General features: G+C 44.1%; 1 protein-coding gene across 1 annotated transcript in view; it reads left to right on the top strand.

Moving 5' to 3' along the window:
- The first annotated feature begins 12,926 nt into the window (after nt 1-12,926).
- The window catches only part of FREM3 (FRAS1 related extracellular matrix 3), an 83,139-nt gene continuing 75,277 nt past the window's right edge, over nt 12,927-20,788 (top strand). The window contains exons 1-2 of the mRNA XM_026499414.4: nt 12,927-18,102; nt 19,515-19,604. Of these exons, the coding sequence (XP_026355199.3) occupies nt 12,927-18,102; nt 19,515-19,604 (5,266 nt within the window). The remainder of the gene's footprint in view (nt 18,103-19,514; nt 19,605-20,788) is intronic.

The following is a 20,788-nucleotide window of genomic DNA, read 5'->3' as shown; positions in this document are numbered from 1 at the left end:
CAGCCGTGTCCCTGGGAAGCTTCTTTGCCATGCAGCTTTCTTCTCTACTATGGGGTCAATGGGCACAGCTCTATACCAATGGTCATTTCTCATGATCCCAATTTAAAATGAAACTACATGTATATGAAGGTCCCTTCTCCTGGCCCATGCTCACCATACACCCTGTAGTGCCAAATATTCCCATAGTGCCTAAAAGATGGACATCTTCCAAAAATAGTACCGAGAAACAACACTGTATCCTTTAATAGATGACAACCATGCTTGAGTTTAAAGCGTGCACTTTGTTTGGCCAGCCCAGACCAAGACACAGTCTCTCTCCTCTATTTTCTTCTGCCCCTATGTCTTGATTAATTCATGCTACCTGTCTAACCTTTAAGTAGTTGAGATCAGAGCTCCTTTGAATTCTCTAAATACAGTCTGATCACACCTGTTAACCTTGTCAACCCTCCAAAATAATAGTGACGTTTGGCCTTAATTAATGATTCAAAAATAAGTTTTTCTCCTAAGCAAAATTTTGGCAGTGACTCCAAAGCGCCCACAGCTATCCTTTAGTGGGGAGGGGAAGAATGATGGGTTGTGATTGTGATGTGATTTCAAGAAGCCCCATCTGCTGGTCTCCAGGCTGCCTTCAGCAAGTCCGAAGTGTCTCTCTCTTGCTGGGACAGCACGCATACTCATCCACACGTGTAAATATAGTCTCATTGGATCATCCTGCTACTTTTAGAATCTTCTTTTAAAAACACTTTTGATATGCCAGTTATAAATTAGTCTTCAGCAAACGATTAGGTCAATTTCCTTGGGAATCTCTAACAGAAAATATTTATAAAACTTGTTTAAGTTTACTGAATATATTGGAAATGCCCTTGAAAGTCAAAATTAAACAAATTCACCACTTTAAAAATATTGTAAACATCATAATGAAAGCCTCCTTGCAGTGAATCTGAATGAGATTTCAAAATCGACAAGTCAATTAGTGAAGCACCATTCACATGGCTTCCTCTCCATCTTCATTCCTGGGTCACTTTAAATGGGAAAGTTGCACTAGTTTTTAGTGCAATCTGAGAGAAATACACACATCTATAACCTGAGGATTGTCCATGTGTCAGTTTGGTGTTGGTTTGTAAAAATCCGACTCTAGAGAAAAAAATCTTGGTAGAAATAAGTGTGGCTACATGATATATTGTTGATAGTTTTTATTGTCATTATTTCTGGGGGAAAAAACTAATAATGAAGTGGATTTGCTCTTCTCTGTAAGAGCTTCCAGAATTGATTTCCTACCTAACCAGCCACATATGAATTTACATGAAGCATTGCATTAACTCTGAGTATGAATAATCAGTCCCTAACTTTTTAAAAGATTTTACTTACTTATTTGAAAGAGAGCACGAGCAGGGGGAAGGAGCAGAGGGAGAGGGAGAAGCAGACACCCCGCTGAGCAGGGAGCCTGATGCGGGGCTTGACTCCAGGACCCTGGGATCACGACCTGAGCTAAGGCAGATGCTTAACCGACTGGGCTGCCCAGGTGCCCCTAATCAGTCCCTTATTAATGAGGTAGAATTCAAATTAGATTCCCCCCCCTTCAGTTTGCCTGGCCAATGTTTTCCTACCACGTTAGTAATCTTTACAGGTTACAACTAGTTCAGAATACTGTTACATACCCACCGTTGGCTGAAGGGGGAGACTGAGACTCAGGCAGTTCCAAAGGACAGAGCTGTAGAGCATCCAGCCAAAGAGGATTATTCTCAAGGCTTAAACTCTAATGGCATTTGCCCTGCCTGTGTCAGACTTGCTTGGGACCCACGACTCTTTCTTCCTTTCTGATCTTACCCTTTTGGATTGGAAATGTCTATCCTATGCCTGCCCACCATTGTATTTTGGAAGCAGATAACTTTGTTTCCTGGTTTCATGGGTTCACGATGGAGGTGAATTTTGCCCCAGGATGAATCATATGCCACGTGTCACCCATAACTGATTTAGATGTATTTGGATATTTTGGACTTAGAGCTGATGCCAGAATGGGTTAAGACATTTGGAGATGTTGGAGTGGGATGAATGTGTTTTGTATGTGAAAAGGGTATGAGTCTGAAGGACCAAAACATAAGTGCTATGGATTAAATCGCGTCTCCCCAAGATCCATACATCACAGTCCTGACCCTCAGTACCTCACAATGTGATCATATCTGGAAATAGGGTCTTTACAAAGATAATAAAGTTTAAATGAAGCCATTAGAGTGGATCCTAATCCAATATAATTGCTGTCCTTAGAAAAGGGGGAAATTTGGGCACAGAGATATGCATAGAGGGAAGATGATATGAAGTCACAGAGGGAGGAGACAGCCATCTATAAATCAAGGAGCGAGGCCTGGACCAGAGCCTCCCCTCACAGCCCCAGAAAGGAGCCAAGCCTATTGAACCTTGATTTCAGACTTCCAGCCTCTAGAGCTGTGAGATTATAAATTTCTATGGTTTAAGCCACCCAGTCTGTGACACTTCATTACAGTAGCCCTAGCAAACTCACACGACACCAGTTAATACTAATGATTTAACATAGGAAATATGTTGATATTTAAATCATCATGTTTATGTGATATTTAAACATCTATTCAATGTTATTAATTATATTTTACAGTAACATATTGAAAAAGCTTTAATTTCCTTATAAAACATAATTAAAAACGATAGAATTATATCTTGATAGTCATGGATTTGCTATGCCTATTCTGCACTTGTGTACTTGAATAAACGGAAAAAAGTCAAACTAGAACACTCTGAAGGCATATGCAAAAGAAAAAAATTAGAAGTAATAGTAATTATATTTAATTGATAAATATGCTACCAAGTCATTTTCAGAATTTGGCTGAACTTTACATTTCAGAGCTGAAACCAGGATTGTAATATTCAATAGATCAATTCTTAAGAGAAAGAAAAAGCTGATTTATTAAAAATGCATAATTCCCCATCAGATAAAACTTGCATACAAATAAATAGGACTACGCCTAAGACTTCCTCTTGACTCACTCAAACTAGATTAATGAAAAACCCAAATAACAAAACAGTATCCATTCTGACATCAGATTCCATTGAGGTATCTCCAAAAACCACTGCCAATTAATTACCATTCATGAGAGCTTTTGCTTCTAAAATTTGAAACTACTTAAAAGGAAATCTCTGCCGAATAGACATCGTACCTACGTATACTAAAATAAATAAAGAATACCAAATAGACTAGAAAAACTCAATCTTTTAACTTTGATTCTTTTTTTTAATGTGTTCTTCATGCCTGCCTTTGAAATAAAAAATAGTTACTTCTTTTATATGTTGTATGGTTTAAAGTAACATGATCAATGATCATGTCACAAATTAGTTCTGAATAATGCCTTTTGTTCTCCCAGGGTCTTATTTTCAACCAGGAATGAGGGAGTTTGAATCAGCTCTTTGTCCCGGTGCAGAGCCAAAGAGAACCTTCATCTTCTACCTCCCACAGGCTCCCCTGCCCTGGACTCCTCGCTACCCATCATCTCCCCAGAACAGCCACAGCCAGAATGGGAGCCCTGGGACTCAGGGATCTTGCACCCAATGGCCTGAAGGATGGCTCTTCCTGGCCTGAGGGAGCTAGGACTACCTGATGTTTTCCAGATGGCAGCTGAAATCTCAGAAGGGTGGACAAAATATTCTGATTCCTCTCCTCCCCATCCCTCCCCACTCCCCTAGCTCCCAAATGCTCTGACAATAACAGTGTCCTTTACATTAATAGGATGACTAGAAGTAATTGCTGGGAAAATTTTAGAAATTAACAAATGCAGCACCATATCTTCAGAAAAGCTGCGTGGTTTCTCCCATTGGGAACGATGATCTCCTTGCCCCGTTGGGTGAAGCTTGCCTTTAGCAATGCCCAATAATGTGTGGAGGCACAGAGAACAACGGTGCCCACGCCAGGGCCTGGCGATCGCCGACTAGATCTACGCACAGGCAGCTATGGCCCTGGGCTACAGTCACTGGGGTCGAGCTCCGTCCACATCATCTTTAGGGTGGAAGAAGCTGGTAAGAAATATGGGCGCGCCCCGCTGACTCTGTGGGAACAAGGCTGACTCGGCCACTGACAGGCTGTGTGCTTAACTTCTTAATCTCTCTTGAAGCTGCTGTCCTGACAGATGACACAGGACCTACACAGCCAATGGATGCCATTTTAATTTTTTTTTTGAGGCAGAGCCTTATTTGATTTTTTAACCTGTAGCCTCCAGAAATGTATTCTTCAGTCTAAGAGACCATTGCTGGCCCCAAGGCCAATCAGAGTAAGGGCTCCAGGTAGGTTTTACTGTCGTAGAAACATGAAATATTTGCAAGCGGTCGGATTCAAGGCATTCATCTTATGATATTTAGGCTTTAGGCCCTTCTATTCCCCAGCTGCTAGAGGAAAAAAACAGCTTCAACAAAGACTAGGTTGAACAGCTTAGCCTTGACGGGGAGCAGAGGCCGTGGTGGAACTTCTCCGGTCACGGGGCAGAAACCTGCCCTACTTGTTCTCATCCAATTCTCCTAAAAGCTGGATGTGACTTTCCAAAAATGGGCTGTCTCCCTGCCAAAGCACAGGCAGGCTATTTGGACAAATTGTCTCCTTTCTATGACCTATTAAATGTCATTTATGTACTTAAGGCTGACAATTATTTATGGAGTGGGACTTGACAGAAAGTTCCTTGGAGTGACAGGGACATATAAGGAGTCCTACCCTGTAGGACACAGTTTTAGTGAAAGTTGAATTAATTTACAATGTAAAATGCAGCTCAGTTTTAAAGAATAAATTTCGGATGATGAGGGATAAAAAAGATCACAATATGGAAAAGTGAAATTGTTCTGTCTTGGGGGGGGAGCTTTGATAAAATAAATATTTGGCCAGAAATCAAATGTTCATTCTCCACACAGAACCATCACCAGCCTCTAAGGAATCGATAAAGTCTGGAGATGGAAGAAAGTAAAACCAGTAACCAAAGGGTCAGTGGGACCAATAACCACAGCTGCAACTTTTTACTCAGATCTTTTTCATTTGCCTTTAAATTTCCCTGACTCCTCTCCTTCTGGGTGGTGGATTGGAGGTTTGTCTTCTGGTCTCCTCATGTGGCCGCCTCTCGGGTTAAGCCCTCTCCTTGCTGCACTCTTGATATCTCGGTGATCATCTTGGCTGCCTATCAGGCACATGAACTTGGGTTTAGTTACCAAGTTGACAAGCCAACCCGAAGCTTGTTGCCCGTGGTTCATGCCCCCTCCCCACTCCCCCACCCCCAAGCTGGTAATGGGAATTCAGTGACGAGTCCAAGCAGCTGCTTAGGCTTTTTTTCCTAGGGACCATCCCTGGGACTCCACCGTGCCTGGCACCTAACCTTTGGCACGTAATTCAATTCTCACTGCAAGGAAATGGTTTGGGGGTTCGGTTTGCATGACAGACGTCTCTTGGTGAGTACTTCCTGTGGAATACACCTGAGCGTATTTCTTCCTCCTCTTTGCCTTGGCTCTCCTAGATTTCTTCCTCCCAGTTGGTTGCCTCCATATAGGCGGTTTGGAGGTCTCCTTGTCTCCTTTTCTAGCTTAAAAAGCTGATGAGGGAGCCATTTGATTCAGTCAGTGATGCTCTGACCTTTCGGGAGGAACTAGAAAGTAGAAAACTATTTGGTTCAGTCGGAAAAGCCCCAGCTTTTGAGGAGGAGCCAACGCTCACAGAGGTCCTCTGAGCTTCATTAGGTTGGCTTGCCCCTGCAGCTTCCGGTGTCTTTGCATAAAACCGGCTGTGTTCTAACTGGAAAATGGGAGATTTTAGCTTTGTTTTGTCAAAGGAAGATATTTGGAAATTGGGCCTTTAAAATTTTGTTTGCATCTTGTCTGTGTATTTATGTATGTTCGTGTATGTTGTACCTGCTAGATATTTCTCTACCTTTGATGATGTTGCTAAAACCAATTTATAAAAGAGCTCTATTTAGTTGATTTAAAGGCAACTGTTTATAAGAATTGGACATTCTAAAACTCAGAAAAAAGCTAACCCAAACATTTCAAGTTCATGCAATCTTGAAAAATACTCAGTATTAAAGCTAATTAAGGTTGTTGGTTCAATTAAAATGAATCTCTCTTTAGAATTATCAGCATTAAATGTAAAACTTTATTCTGCTTGTGTTTACTGAAAGTCAAATAAGTTCACGTTACCTTCTTTGCAAAATTTGTCAGAAAAGAAAAAAAAAGACCTGAGAACTTTGTCAAATGCCTCCAAGTTTTATGGGTAATCTAAGAACAAATAGATGTAAATAATTTTAATAAATGTAATTAAGACGACTAGAAATAGTAGGGGGACAACTGTATGCAAGGAAAGCAAAACTGGTTATTTAAGGAAAAAACTTAGGACAAAATCTGAATGAATTTGGAAACGAATTTTGTGCATGGTCATGGGAACTGAGATTATGGGCTTAGCGTGTAAACAAGTTAACTAGGGAGTGAGCACCACCTGGGGAGGAGAAGGGAGCCCGAGAGCAAGATCAGGCAGAAGGTGAGCAGGGGTGCGTCAACAGAAACCTTAGCTGACTGCCCGAGGATTCCAAACATTGCATTACCCTTCAAAGCCACCCTGAATTGGGACAAAAAGACTGGGTTTCTCTACCCTTCTGTTGAACAGTCATTGGATGTGACCACCTGGGGAGGGGGCACGCCCTTGACAAGGCCATTGTCTTGGGTCAGAGCAATCCTGCTGGCCTCGGAGAGGTGAGGATTGCTGCAGCCTTCCTCCAGCTGACAGCCCTTCGTTCCTGATGGGGATTCTGGTCCGCCCATCCCAGCACCTGCCACAAGAACTCTGATCCTCACAGTGCCCTGGACATCCTTGTCCCAACATCCACATGGGAGAGCGGACAGGGAGGAAAAAAAGACTGCATAATTTTTTAAAAATCTATCTTCTTGGATTGAATGAGTCTTAATATCAGAAGTATACCAGATGAGATTGGAATTTGGTTTTCTCTTTGTTAAAATGACCGTTTTCTTAGATTAGTCTAAATCATGAAGTTTTTTTTTATCTTTAATCTGCCTGGAAAAATACTATGTTTTGTCTTTATTAGGTCTCTGATTAAAGTTGAAACAACTGCATAACCCTCTGCACTTGCCTTTAAGATCTTATTGCCACCTTGCCTAAATAAATATTGAGTTTTATAATGGTCTCTAATCCTAAATAGGCATATTGTTTGAAGTTTTTTTTCTGATATTTCTGACGAACTTTCCAGAATTCAACTTCTAAAGGAAGTCTTTTTGACTAATTAGGCTTGTTGATTTGGTGTGTCAAATTACGTGGGCAGCATTGTCACATGAGTGATGAGAACCCTCCTTATGCTATACGGTGGGGTCATTGCTATCACTGTTGCAGAAATTATAGAAAATTCCTAAGGTTTTGATAATGTCCTGGGATAATGTCCTCACCTGTAAGTCTAATTATTAGAGGGTTGTATGTCACAGAATTTCCTTGTCAATTGTATTATAATAACAATTACAGGTCTCTGATACCTTTAAGGCCATAAACTAAACTCGGTAAGAATTTCTGGAACTAATGCAAAACTGCATTCAAACAGACTCTTGTTTGAAACATTGCTGGTTCTCTAGTATTTGCTCTCCCAAATTTAAGACTATCTATGACTTACGGAAGTTTGATAAAACATTCATTTGTAAACAAATGTGAAACAGGTATCTTTATTTCCTTACCTGATCCCTCCAGAATTCAGAAATTCCTAGTACGGATTCTTCTATTTCCATAGCAATGCACTAATTTGCATAAGTTTATTAAGAATCTGTTCTCCTTTTGTCAGGACACAATTGGAAACGTTGGTTATATTACCAAGGCTTTGACTGGAATGTTCTATCGGAAGGAGATATGCATAGACTCAGATGTGACCAGACAGCTTTAAGAAACTAAGGTTGACTTGATGGAGCCAATGAGGCCCTTTGGAAAAACTGGCCTGATACCTTGCTTACACGTGTACCAGCAGCCTTCCCAGGTGAGTAAAGAAGGTCACTCCCTGGCAGGTGCAGGAACCTCCAGCTATTTTGAGGACCCCACGAAGAGAGGAATTCACCCAAACCTCTAGGTATTGTAGGTGAAATCGGATGGCAAGAATTTAGCTTGGCTTCTTAGCCTTGAGAGGCTATTAGACATTTGATCTGAAATTTCTTAGGAAGAGTTCCAGGAAAACAGATTTTTTTTTAAAGCAACAAACAAAAATCCATATGGCCAATCACTATTTCGTTGCACTTAGGTAAATAATTAGGCCAAGTTTGTTACAAACATTTTACAAACATTATTTTACAAACAAATTAGTCCTAATCTTTGGAAATGAGGGTGATCTTTAGAGAAATGTTTCAGTAACACACTGTTGTGGATGTTAGATTTTTTAGTTCTGATGAACTGTTTGTGAGTGCTTGTTGTTTGCCTATAAAACTGGATTCTGAATTCTGGTGTCCTCAAGTATCTGGCCAAGCTCTCCACACGAATATTTCCAATTTTCTCCCGTTCTCTTGACTTGGAATCACTGAGCAATAAAACTGCTCTTTTTCTTAAAGCCCTGCAAACAGAAACTAGACAGCTTGAGGTAAACTTCAGAGAAAAACTGCCACAAGGGCCCATGTTTAGGCCATCTTCATGCCTGTTTCTGTATAAACCACTCAAAGATCCCCAGAAACCTACAGGTAATTGATCAATTTTATTCCAGCCCTCCTTATTTGATGGCTCTACCACTGGAAAATCCAGACTTTGAGATGTTTACAGACAAGAACAGTTCTATGGATCAAAGACCATTAAGAGCTGGATGCAATGGTGACCCAGCAGCTATTGTCCATTGCTGAGAACAACAGAAATCAGACTGATTGCCCAAGGGAACAACTGGGCGGATCAAGCTACCAAGTTGGCAGCCTCTACAAAGATCCAAAACCCTCTATAGTGGCTTTAGTACCAGACATAATCTTAACTACAGTATCAACCACAATATTCCTAAAGGGAGCCAAGGCATGGGGATTAAAACACCATGCTGCCGCTAGAGCCAGCTGGAAATAGAATGAATCCTTTCCCAGAACATCTTATGGGAGAAATATTTAACTGTATTCCCCAAAGCACCTGTAATGGGTGAGATGCTGCTCTTCGATGGATCCAGAAGTATATTGCGGGTCCCAATCATTAGAGAACTATTTAAAAAATGTGACATTTGTGCTAAAAACAATCCTAAGACGGGGCCCCTATCCATTTTAAAAGGTATACAACTCAGAGCCCCCAAACCTGGAGAAGCCTGGCAAGTAACTTTTACCAGGATATCAAAAACAACAGGTAATTTTTGATATTTGCTAGTATTTATAGACAACTTTACAGATTGGGTTGAAGCTTTTCCATTGTCATTCAGGGAAGGTCTCAAGCTGTTAAAACACTTTAAGCAAGATCATCCTAGGCTTGGATTGCTGTTCATAATTCAGGGTGACAATGGAGATGCATTTGTGGCAAAAGTCACACAAGCAGTGTCCAAAGCCTTGGGCATTAACGGAAATTAAACTCCTTCTTGGAGACCCAAATAAACTGGAAAAACAGAATAAATGAAGATCAAAAAGAACCGTGCTTGGACCAGCAAGCCTCTGCTGGACCCGTAACTCTTTAGGAGAGTTGATCCAAAGAAATCTGTGGACAAGTACGACAAGCTACGTGGTTACAACAAATCTCCCCTAAGGCCCTAGATAAAATAGTGTAAGAACAACAAACCGAAGTACAAAAAATCCTGGTAACGTAGAATATTGGGTTTCAACTTGGAACTAAAGATTTCCAAATGAGTACAGAACCTTTCCATTCCTCTAATCCTGATCTTTGCCCCATTTTAGCAGGAAGTAACTAGAATGGTCGTTATCCCAATTCCCTCAAGAATGAGCAATAATCAAAAGACAGTGGGGATTCACACTGGTAACCAAAGGGTTAACAGGACTGCTAAGCACAGCTGCAACTTTTACCCAGACCTTTTTCATTTGCCTTTAAATTTCCCTGACTCTCCTTCAGGGAGGTGGATTTGAGGCTTGCCCTCCTGTCTCCTCATCCCCACCTTTGGCTGCCTCCGGAATCAACCCTTCCTTTACCATGCCCAGTGTCTCAGTGATGGTCTTTGCTGTGCATCAGGCAGATGGACTTGGGTTCGGTTACAAAAGGAGCTATCCTGTACTTGCACTGGTTTGGGGTTTTTTTATTGTTTTTTTGCCTGGCACCTAGACTTCACAGTACCTGATTACTACCTCTCAATCTTATTCAATCAACAAACACTTTTATGTACCTGCGATGCACCAGTCCTTGGCATCAGTGGCTATCAGGGGTCAACATTGCATGCTCCCTGCTCTCATGCAGCTGAATCAAGTATCTGCAAATGCAGAATTACAAGCAGATTTAATATGGCTTGGGGAGCATAGGAAAAAGGCTTTCTGAAGAAGATGGACTTAAACCACAAAGGAGGAAAAACAGAAGGGTGTGGCAAATGGACAAGATTCGAGAAAGTCATGGGATTTTTGCCACATGGAGGTTACTAATGACCTCACATAGAATTTTGTTGATGTTTTTAAAGTGGAAGCCAGACTGAAGTGCTCTAAGAGGGAGTGAGTGGGAGAATTAGTCATGTAGACAGCAGGAAAAACAAAAACCCCACTTTCAGGAAGCTTGGTAGGGAAGAACAGAAGAATGGTAGAGAGAATGTTAACTGGAGGGGGAAGGTCAGAGGACAAAATTAAAAACCTAGTAGCTTAGTTCTCTCTCATCTCCGGTCCCAACCCCCATCTCTGTAATGAAAATAGCACAGGGACAACACAGTTGCCCAGAATGAGTGGCGCTTGGACAGAAATCAAAATTACACTCATACAGGAATATTCATTTGGTGAAGTTTAATATATGCAAAAAAGTTCTATTATAGAAAAACCATCCTTTGGATCAGGCAGTGGCTTTATGAAATACAATGTCTTTTTCATTTACAATGGAATTTTACCTGTTTCAATTTAAAATATTTTTTAAAATGAATCATGGAACACTACATGAAAAACTAATGAAGTACTGTATAGTGACTAACATAACATAATAAAATAAATAAAATATTTTTTAAAAATAATTTCTAGACACACTGGACTAGTATAATTCACTAAACATTTTGTTTCAAATTTACTATGTCTTAATATTCAATTATATGGACAAATCTGCCTCATCTGTGCTAATGAGGTGTACTACGTTCCACTTTGTGGATCATATAGACTCATGGCCTTTCACTGGCTGATTAAATATTTTAAAAGAATATTAATGATTCCAAGCCAACTGCAGATTATTTCTGCTCTGGGAGTCCGAGCTGCTGGGGCTGAAATGCCTAAGACAGGCATCTGCCACACAGTAACATAAAATAATTTAAGGACATCATTGTACACGTATATTCCCCTTGAAGTCATATTTATCTCTACTGTTTTGGACACATCTATTTTCACTGACCTCAAGTGTCACATTTACATTAATTGCATAAGAAAGCACATTACCATTTTAATTACAGGGAATGATTAGTCTGTCTTGTGCCTAAATGGACACCTCTAATATTTGAAAAAATAGACATGAAGGGGCACCTGGGTGGCTTAGTCTGTTAAGTATCCGACTTGGGCTCAGGTCAAGATATCAGGGTCCTGGGATTGAGCCCCATCCCCTCCAGGCTCAGCTCAGCGGGGAGTCTGCTGCTCTCCCCTCCCCCCATGTGTGTACCTGCTTTTTTTCCTCTCTCAAATAAATGAAATCATTAAAAAAGAAAGAAAGAAAACAAACTAAGTAGCTAACATTACAACCCACCAGGGCAGGCATCCTTAACTAAAAGCCCCAAAATGATCCTAATTCCATTCTAAGTGTTAAATAGATTAATTCACAGAAATTGACCCAGGTACCTGCGGTATGTTCTCTGCTACTCTTTCTCTTGACATTCTCGCCTCTGGCTACTACATATTTTTCTACAAAGAAAGTATTTAGGAAACACCATGTCTAATAAACTCAGAGGGAGTCACTGTTGATCAGATATGGAAACCACATTCTAAAAAAATGGAAAGAAGCCAACGTGTACACCCGGTTGTGCTATGTGAGACCCGCTGACTAGAAACAGATTGTCAAAGCTGTTCAAGTTCACCAGCCTGGATGCTGATCTTTTTCCTCTAGAACTGAGCAGAAGAGAAATGCCAGGGTTATTTTGGAAGCACCGAATTACAAGATCTGGAATAAGCTGCTTCGTCAGACAGGCAGCTTGAAAATCCAATTTGCAAAATAGCTCTCGCTAGCTTCTTTTATGTCCGAAGTGAGACTCAATTTTGGCTAGGAAATGCACGCCTGTCAGAGGTAAGGAAGAGGAATGGTGGCTCTCCCCCCTTTCAGAAACACCGTTGCCTGGATGAACGGACCACGGGAGCGCAGTGTCTTCCACGCGTGCAACTGACCCGGTACAGTCGCTGTCTGTCTCCCAGTCCTAAAGAACAATCTCTTCGAGGCACCGGGGAGAATATCCCGACCAGCTGGTTTGAAGCAGGCAGCGGGGGCTGCACAGCGGCCGACTACCCCTCCGGGCACGAAGGTCAGTAAGGTAGCGAGGTTAAAGGCACAAAGGAGTGGAGGGGCGAGCTCCGGCACCCTCGCGAGGTCTCCGGGCGTTGGGGCGTATCTAGGCGGTCCCCGGAGCCAGCCGAGGAAAGGCTTGCGACGCAGGCAGGACAGAAGGTGGGCAGAAGCAGCTTTTACCTGCCACAGCTGAAGCATGGCCACCGGCTCTTGCTGAGTGCGTGCCTCGCTCCCGACTGGACAGCAGCCTGCTCCTCCCCAGGCTGCACCTGCATTTGAGCCGGCCCTCTTAGGACAGGGTCCTCTCCGCGCATCCCAGCGTCAAGGTCCCATGGCTGCAACTTCTCCGCGCCCCGCTGGGACGCCCCGGCAGCTTGTCGCGGCGCTCACCTACGTGCTCCTGAGCTGCCCGGTGCTACAGGGACAGGTACCCTCGCCTGGGACTGAACCCCACCCTGCGCTTTACCTGCCCACCTGGGGCGCCCTGGCCCGCAGTAGCCCCGACGGCCCCAGCGTCCTCATCGCCAACCCCGGACTCCGGGTTCCCGTGGGCCGCTCGCTTTGGCTGGACCCGCTCCGGGACCTGGTGATTCGAGTGCAGCCCGGGCACTGGTGCGAGGTGACGGTGCTGGAAGCCCTGCCGCTGAGCCACGGTGCGCTCTCCCCGCGCCGCTTCCCCTGCGCCTTTGGGCCCCGCCAGGTCCAGTACACTCACTTCGGCTCCCAAAGCCCGCGACGCGCTCGGGTGCGGCTGCAACTGCGCTACGACGCCCCGACTTACACGCTGGCTCTGCCCTTCACGCTGGCTGTGGACGTGGTCTTCCCCCGGTCGGAGCTAGTGACGCGCAACAGGCCTTTGTCAGTGGAGAAGCTGCAGGGCTGGAGCCAAGCCATTGACAGGAGAGTGCTGGACTTTGCCTCCCTGGGGAACGGAGCCTCTACCACCAGCAGGTGCCGGCTCACCCTTCTTCCTCCCCAGGGCGGCCCACTGCCCAAGTATGGGCATTTGGTGGATGCCATGGGGGACCCTCTCCCCAGGGGCAAGCGAGTAGACTGTGAGACTTTTGTCAGAGCTGGGGTGCGCTACCAGCATACCGCCTCCACCCCGTCGCCCAATCGGGACTATGTGCCCTTGATGGCGGAGCTGCTAGGGCCAGAAGACAGAGGCGCTGGGTCAGAGGCGGCGCTGCCCCGCGAGCACTTCCAGCTGCTGGTGAGCATCCTCGACGGAGTAGAGAACACTGCACCTAGGCCCAGTTTTGTGGCCCTGATGATGATGGAGGTCAATCAGTTCTTGCTGACAGCTCTGACCCCTGACGCACTGGCTGCGGAGGACACAGAGTCTGACCCTGATGAACTGGTCTTCAACATTCTCAATGCCCCCACAACCACACCAGGGCACCAGGGGTACTTGGTCAGCACTGACGACCCCCTGGGTCTTCCAGTCTCTTTCTTCACCCAGAGGGAGCTGCGGGAACTGAGAATTGCCTATCAGCCCCCGACAGAGAATTTGGATTCAGAGCACCTCTTCCAGCTGGAGCTGCAGGTGGTGGACGGAGATGGCGCCACCTCAGACCCCTTTGCCTTCATCGTGATAATGAAGCCCATGAACATGCTGGCCCCAGTGGCTAGATATAACCAGGGACTGCTGCTATTTGAAGGTCAGTTAAAGCCCCTGTCCAGTACTCACAGCCTTCAGATTAGTGATAATGATAAGCTAGAAGAGGTGATAGTAACTGCAGTAAGGGGCTTGAGTCATGGGCAGCTGGTGGTGCTTGGGGCACCTGCTGGGTGCAAGCATTTCACACCAGAGGACCTGGCAGCAGGGCGAGTGGTGTACCAGCATGATGGCAGCAACACCTACAGTGACAATATCATTTTCCGGATGGAGGATGGGCACCACCAGGTGGAATTCCTCTTCCCTGTCACCATCATACCTGTTGATGATGAACCACCGAAGGTCAAGGCCAACACCGGGCTCTCAGTTACAGAAGGCCAGGTGGTCCAGATTTCCCCCTTTGTCCTGAGTGCAACTGATATTGACTCTGACGACTCAACCATCTGCTTTGTGCTGGAGGACCAGCCTCTAGAAGAGGAAGAAAGAGGGTGGGATCTGGCCCCTGGTTCCTCCTACTCAACTCAGCACCTGGGGGAGATGCTGCTTCGGCAGGCTGAACCACCTCTGTCCCTGGAAGATGAAGATTGGTATTATGTGGACAAGGAAGGACTTTATGAGAAGGTGGTGACTGAGTGGCTTCAGCAAGACATAATGGAAGGGAAACTCTTCTATCGCCATCTTGGACCCCACAGACCTCAACCTGTAACGGCCCAGCTGATTTTCCATGTACAGGATGACCATGACCCACCCAATCTATCCAACCAGCACTTCTTCACCATCAAGGTCCAACCAGTGGATCTGCAGAGTCCAGAACTATTTCCAGGAACTACCCTAGAAATGACCGTGCACCAGTACCAACTCACTCACTTCCAGAAGAAATTCCTCCAATATGTTGACCAGGACTCAGATGACCAGAACCTGTGGTACACCTTACTGACACCCCCAACTGACACAGATGACAACCACCAAGTCCGGGCTGGAGAAGTTGTGCTCACTGATTCACCAGATATGCCCATCATGCACTTCACCCAGGCCCAGGTAAATCTCCATAGAGTTGCCTACCAGCCCCCACAGAGGAAGCTGGGTGTTGTACCACGGGTTGTGCAGTTCACCTACCAAGTGGAGGATGCTGCAGGCAACAGCATACGTGGTACATTCACATTATTCCTGAAGCCTGTGGACAACCAGCCTCCAGAAGTCACCAACAGAGGCTTTACTGTCTTAGAGGGAGGAAATTTTATCCTCACCAGTAATGAACTGGATGTCATAGACCCTGACACAGATGTTGACCAGATTGTCTTCATATTAGTCTCGGGTCCCCAACATGGACACCTGCGCTACTTAAACAAACATATGGTTCCAGGGGAACTTTTCATGCAAGCTGATATTATTAATGGGAGTGTCTCTTACCAGCACAGCAGAGACCAGACCACCAATGACACCTTCCATCTGGAGGTAAGTGACAAGGTGCACCACATACCCATCACCGTCCGGATTTACGTGCATCCCACTTCAGCTGACAAAAGTCCCAAGGTCTCTGTTACAGGTAGTCCGTTATTAGATGTTTCCATAGATGTACTAGAGAGCAGAGCCACTGAGATCACCATGGACATGATACATGGCAAAAAGAAGGGCACAGGTGACTTGATGCTGTCTTTCATTGTAGAGGATAGCCCAAAATTGGGCATTCTTCTAGTGAATGGTTTACCTGCAGAACGATTCACCCAAGAGGACCTCATCAGTGGGGCAGTAGTCTATGTCCACACTGGGGGTGAAGTTGGCTTCCAGAAACAACATGATACCTTCAGCCTCACTCTCTCCAACGATTCTTGTCAATGGGTGGTGGGAGACAGCATAGTTGAGAGAGTGCAGGTGCAAGTGCTTGTGCTGCCTGTGGACAATGTGGCACCCACAGTCTTGGTGGGGGAGTCCTATATTGTTGATGAAGGCAGGAAGAGTCCCTTGACCTCACGACATCTCAGTATTGAAGATGTGGACACACCCCAAGATGAAATCCTTTGCACAGTGACTGGTCAGCCAGCCTCTGGCTACCTGGAAAACATTGCACCAGCTCCTGGTTCAAAAGAATCACGGGCTGGTAGCCCCATCAGTGCTTTCTCCATCAGAGATGTCCAAGCGAGGCGTATCAATTATGTACAGAGTATTCACAAGGGTGTAGAGCCACAAAAAGATCAATTCACCTTTCATTGTTCTGATGGCATCAACTTCTCCCCAAATGTCTTCTTCCCTATAATCATCTTACCCACCAATGACGAGCAGCCTGAACTTTTTGCCGGTGAGTTTGTGGTGTTAGAGGGGATGAGCCTGGTCATAGACACCCCACTGCTCAATGGAGCAGATGCTGACTTGCCACCAAATGAGCTTCACTTTCAGCTCACAGCCCTCCCTCAGCACGGACGAATCGTCCAGCAGCTGGCCACCGGCAGCCAGCCCATCCGCAGCTTCACCTTACAGGAGATCCAGGAGGCCTCCACTATTGTGTACGAGCATGATGACTCTGAGACCACAGAGGACAGTTTTGAGGTCTGGTTGAGTGATGGCAAGCACACCACTCACAGGAGGGTACCCGTTATGGTGATCCTGGTGGACGATGAAACCCCTCGACTGACCACCAATGATGGGCTGGAAGTAGAGCCTGGACACAGCGAGGTCATCACAAATTGGGTCCTGAAGGCCACAGATCTTGACTCTGATGAAAAGAGCCTCAGTTTTGTCCTCCGTTCAGGGCCTCAACAAGGGCTTCTACAGCGGCTGAGAAAACCCAGAGGGGAGGCGAGAAATAACCTCACGCTAGGGATGAACTTTACCCAGGATGAGATTGACAGAAGCCTCATCTGCTACACCCACACAGGCCAAGATGGAGTTCTTGACATTATCAAGTTTGATGTGACTGATGGGATTAACCCTTTGATAGACCGCTACTTCTACATCACTGTTGGCAGCTTAGACAGGGTCTTCCCTGAGGTGGTTAGCAAAGGGCTTACCCTGACAGAAGGTGGCAGAGTGACCCTTACCACCAATCTGCTTAGCACCAGTGACCTGAACGGCCTTAATGAACAGCTTCACTTCAGAATCACACGGGCTCCTAGCCTGGGGCACTTGGAGAGCTCTGACCACCCTGGGACGCCCATTGCCTCTTTCACTCAGCTTCAGTTGGCTAGCAACAAAATATACTATGTCCACACTTCAAATGATGAGATAAAGACGGACAGCTTTGAGTTTCAAGTGACTGATGGACTCAACCCTGTGTCCCAGACTTTCAGGATCTTCATCACAGACGTGGATGATAAGAAACCTGTCTTGACCATCCATAAACTAATACTGCAGGAAGGGGAGAGCAAACACATCACTCCGTTTGAGTTGACAGTGGAAGACAAGGACACTCCAGATGATCTTCTCCTCTTTACTGTCACCCAGCTCCCCATCCATGGTAGGCTTTTGTATAATGGCAGTCATCCCGTGACCACCTTCACCAAGCGGGACCTGAGAGAGAGCCTGATTAGCTACTGGCATGATGGCAGTCAGACAACTGAGGACAGTTTCTCCTTGACTGTGACAGATGGCACTCATGCTGATTTCTATGTCTTCCCAGACACTGTCCTAGAGACACACAAACCTCAGGTAATGAGGATCCACATAAGTTCTCTGGACAACAGGCTCCCCCAGATTGCCATTAACAGAGGTGCGCCAGCCTCGAAGCGCCTTCACGCTGGACACATGAGCTTCCTGATTACCAGCAGGTCTCTGAAGGCAGAGGATCAAGACTGTTTCCAGGGGTTCCTGAAGTATAAAGTGACCAGAGGACCAGAGCATGGCTTCATTATCAACACTGGCCTTGGAAACCAGAGCACTCGAGTGTTTATGCAAGGTTAGTAACAAGATCCCCGATGCTTCTGTCCCACTTCTTGAGCAGATCAGACCTCCCAATTCTGTATAAAATTGTCCCAACCTCAGCCCATTGGCAGAGAGATTTTTATTCTAATGAAATATGGTGGAATACGAGATTATTCTAATAACAAAAATGGGCAACGAGTTCTTTTCCAGCCATTTCATCAGCATGCCCATTTAACAGGAACTCTCGGACATCTAGTAAGGCTGGTAGATATGCCCTAAAATTGCAGAATGCAGGTGGGCAGTTTCTGCTTCTGAAATATCATCGTAAGATATGATTACATTAATTTCGATAATATTAGTTTAATTTCAAATTTTTAGTAAAGAATGACATACCTAGGAATTGTTGTCATAGTTTATCAGTAAGTTTAGATTTCTGAAGATGATATTTTGTACTTAGATTTTGGAGATAAATATTACACAGCCCATTTTCTCGTGCTATTCAAATGTAACTTCTGCATCTAAAAAAAAAAGCGTAGAACTAAATTTTCCTAAGTGTGTGGAGAGTTATGTTTTTAAGATCTTTTTTTAAATATATTTGTCACTACTACTAATGGTGAATTGAGGCAGGTTCTTTTTTTTTCCCCCCCGGGTAATGTGACACTTGCTGTCTTTGGCAGCTCTTTACATTGTCTTAAAACTTTTCCATGTAGCTTTATGCATGAGATGTGAAGAGATACGTGGAATTTTCTATGTATGATACATATAGACCTAAATGCAATCTTAGAGTAAAACTTACGAAGGGTGTTTAAAAATCGTTTAGTTACATTTTCAGAATTGCTTCTAAAGCTGATGAAATCATATGGTTTTATAAGAATTATCTTTATGAATAAATACCCCCAAAATGCAAATTCTTTAATAGAGTAATAACTAATGTAAAAAACACAATTATAGACCAAGTGACAAGTTCTCAAAAATCCAAGAGAATAGGTAATAACAAAATCATGATTTTAGTCCCATTTTCTTTTTTCTTAGACTGCAGCAGTTATTCTTGTTTAAATTCATTTTGACTAAAAGTTCATGAAGAACTACCATCATGCAAGCCCCCGGCTTGTACAGAAGACCTAAACCAGATGGACTCCGCTTTCCAGAGAGGGCCAGGATGCTGTAACATGGGCAGCACTAGAATGGCTTTCTTGGCGATTATCCCACAGATCATACACAGAGCACCGTAACAGAATTTTAAACTAATGTTCTATTTTTGCCAATGTTACTTTAAGAAAAAATTAGATTCATGTTCACTTAATCATTTTTTAGAAGTTAGATTTGCATGCATTTAACCATTTTAAAATTTCTTTGTTGTAGTATTTTTATGCCTTAAACCATTGAAGTTCTCATACTCGTTTTCTATTATGCCAATATGACGAGGGATACTCACTCTTTTATTAGCTGACATTGACGAAAGGAGGATCCGCTACATCTTGAATGAAGGCAGCAAAGCGACAAAGGATATCTTCTACTTCTCTGTTGAAGACAACAGTAAGTCAATATTGAAACCTTAAAAGGGAGTCTTGGTTATTTAAAATCAATATGAAACTGAAAAAAATTATTTACATAGTAATCACAATTGGTATATGTCATAATACAAACATATGAATTCTGTTTGCTCTATTTGCAATCCTAAGCCAAATGATTCTTGACAAATTACTGTTTTGGAAGGGGAAGCGACAAGGAATCTCAAGAATAAGATATGAAGTATTTTACCTGACCTAGATTATGTGTGGCATCCTATAGGCAAGTCAGTCTCTTCCAGTGGTTCTGAGAATCTGACTGGTGGTTTCTGTCCTTCTGGAACAAATTAGAAAGTCCACCTTTAGAGTTTGTTAGGATTTTCAGCTCCAGAACTGAATCTTATTGATCTCCAAATTGTATCATCACAAATTGGGTGATCTCCTTGATCTCCAAATTGATCTCCAAATTGTAATCTTCCTGGATCTCCTTGATCTCCAAATTGTAATCTTCCTGGATGGTGAAAAACGTGTCGACCAGCATAGAAGAAAACTTGCTTTAAAAACCGCCTGTGTATGCTGCACCTGTATCTGTTTTCTCTGCCTTCAAAGTAGCATAATAGGAAGCAAGGAGCTGACAGAAGGCACTCTGCTCCGCTAGGAATGGGCTGATTATGTTGTCAAAGAAAAAGTGTTTTGCAGTATGACAGAATAATTGCAAAAATTATGCCCGTGTGCTGCTTGCCACTCGATAACCTCTTTCAGTAAAAATCATTACTCATTCCTAGTAAGTTACATGCATTTTCTTCCTCAATCATATACAATCATTCAGGACTGTTTGGGAAAACAGTCCTATATGAAGACTGAGTTTGAATCCCAGCTTACCCCGTGTGACCTTGAAAGAAGTAAGCTGGTCCTCTCTGTGATTCATTTCACTCAGGTATAAAATGGTGGTCTCCATACCACTTCCAAAGGGCTGCCAAGAGGATTAAGTGAGATAATATATGTAAAGTGTTTAGCACAAAGTCGATACTCATTAATAATGACTTACCTTGGGCTCCTGGGTGGCTCAGTCAGTTAAGCATCTGCTTTTGGCTCAGGATATGATCCCAGGGTCCTGGGATCGAGCCCAGTGTTGGGCTCCTTGCTGAGCAGGGAGCCTGCTTCTCCCTCTGCCTGCCGCTTGCCCTGCTTGCCCTTCTCTCTCTCTCTAAT

This window comes from Ursus arctos, unplaced genomic scaffold (assembly GCF_023065955.2).
Source record: "Ursus arctos isolate Adak ecotype North America unplaced genomic scaffold, UrsArc2.0 scaffold_11, whole genome shotgun sequence".
Classification (NCBI taxonomy): Eukaryota; Metazoa; Chordata; class Mammalia; order Carnivora; family Ursidae; genus Ursus; species Ursus arctos.
This window is presented reverse-complemented; position numbering and strand designations above follow the sequence as displayed.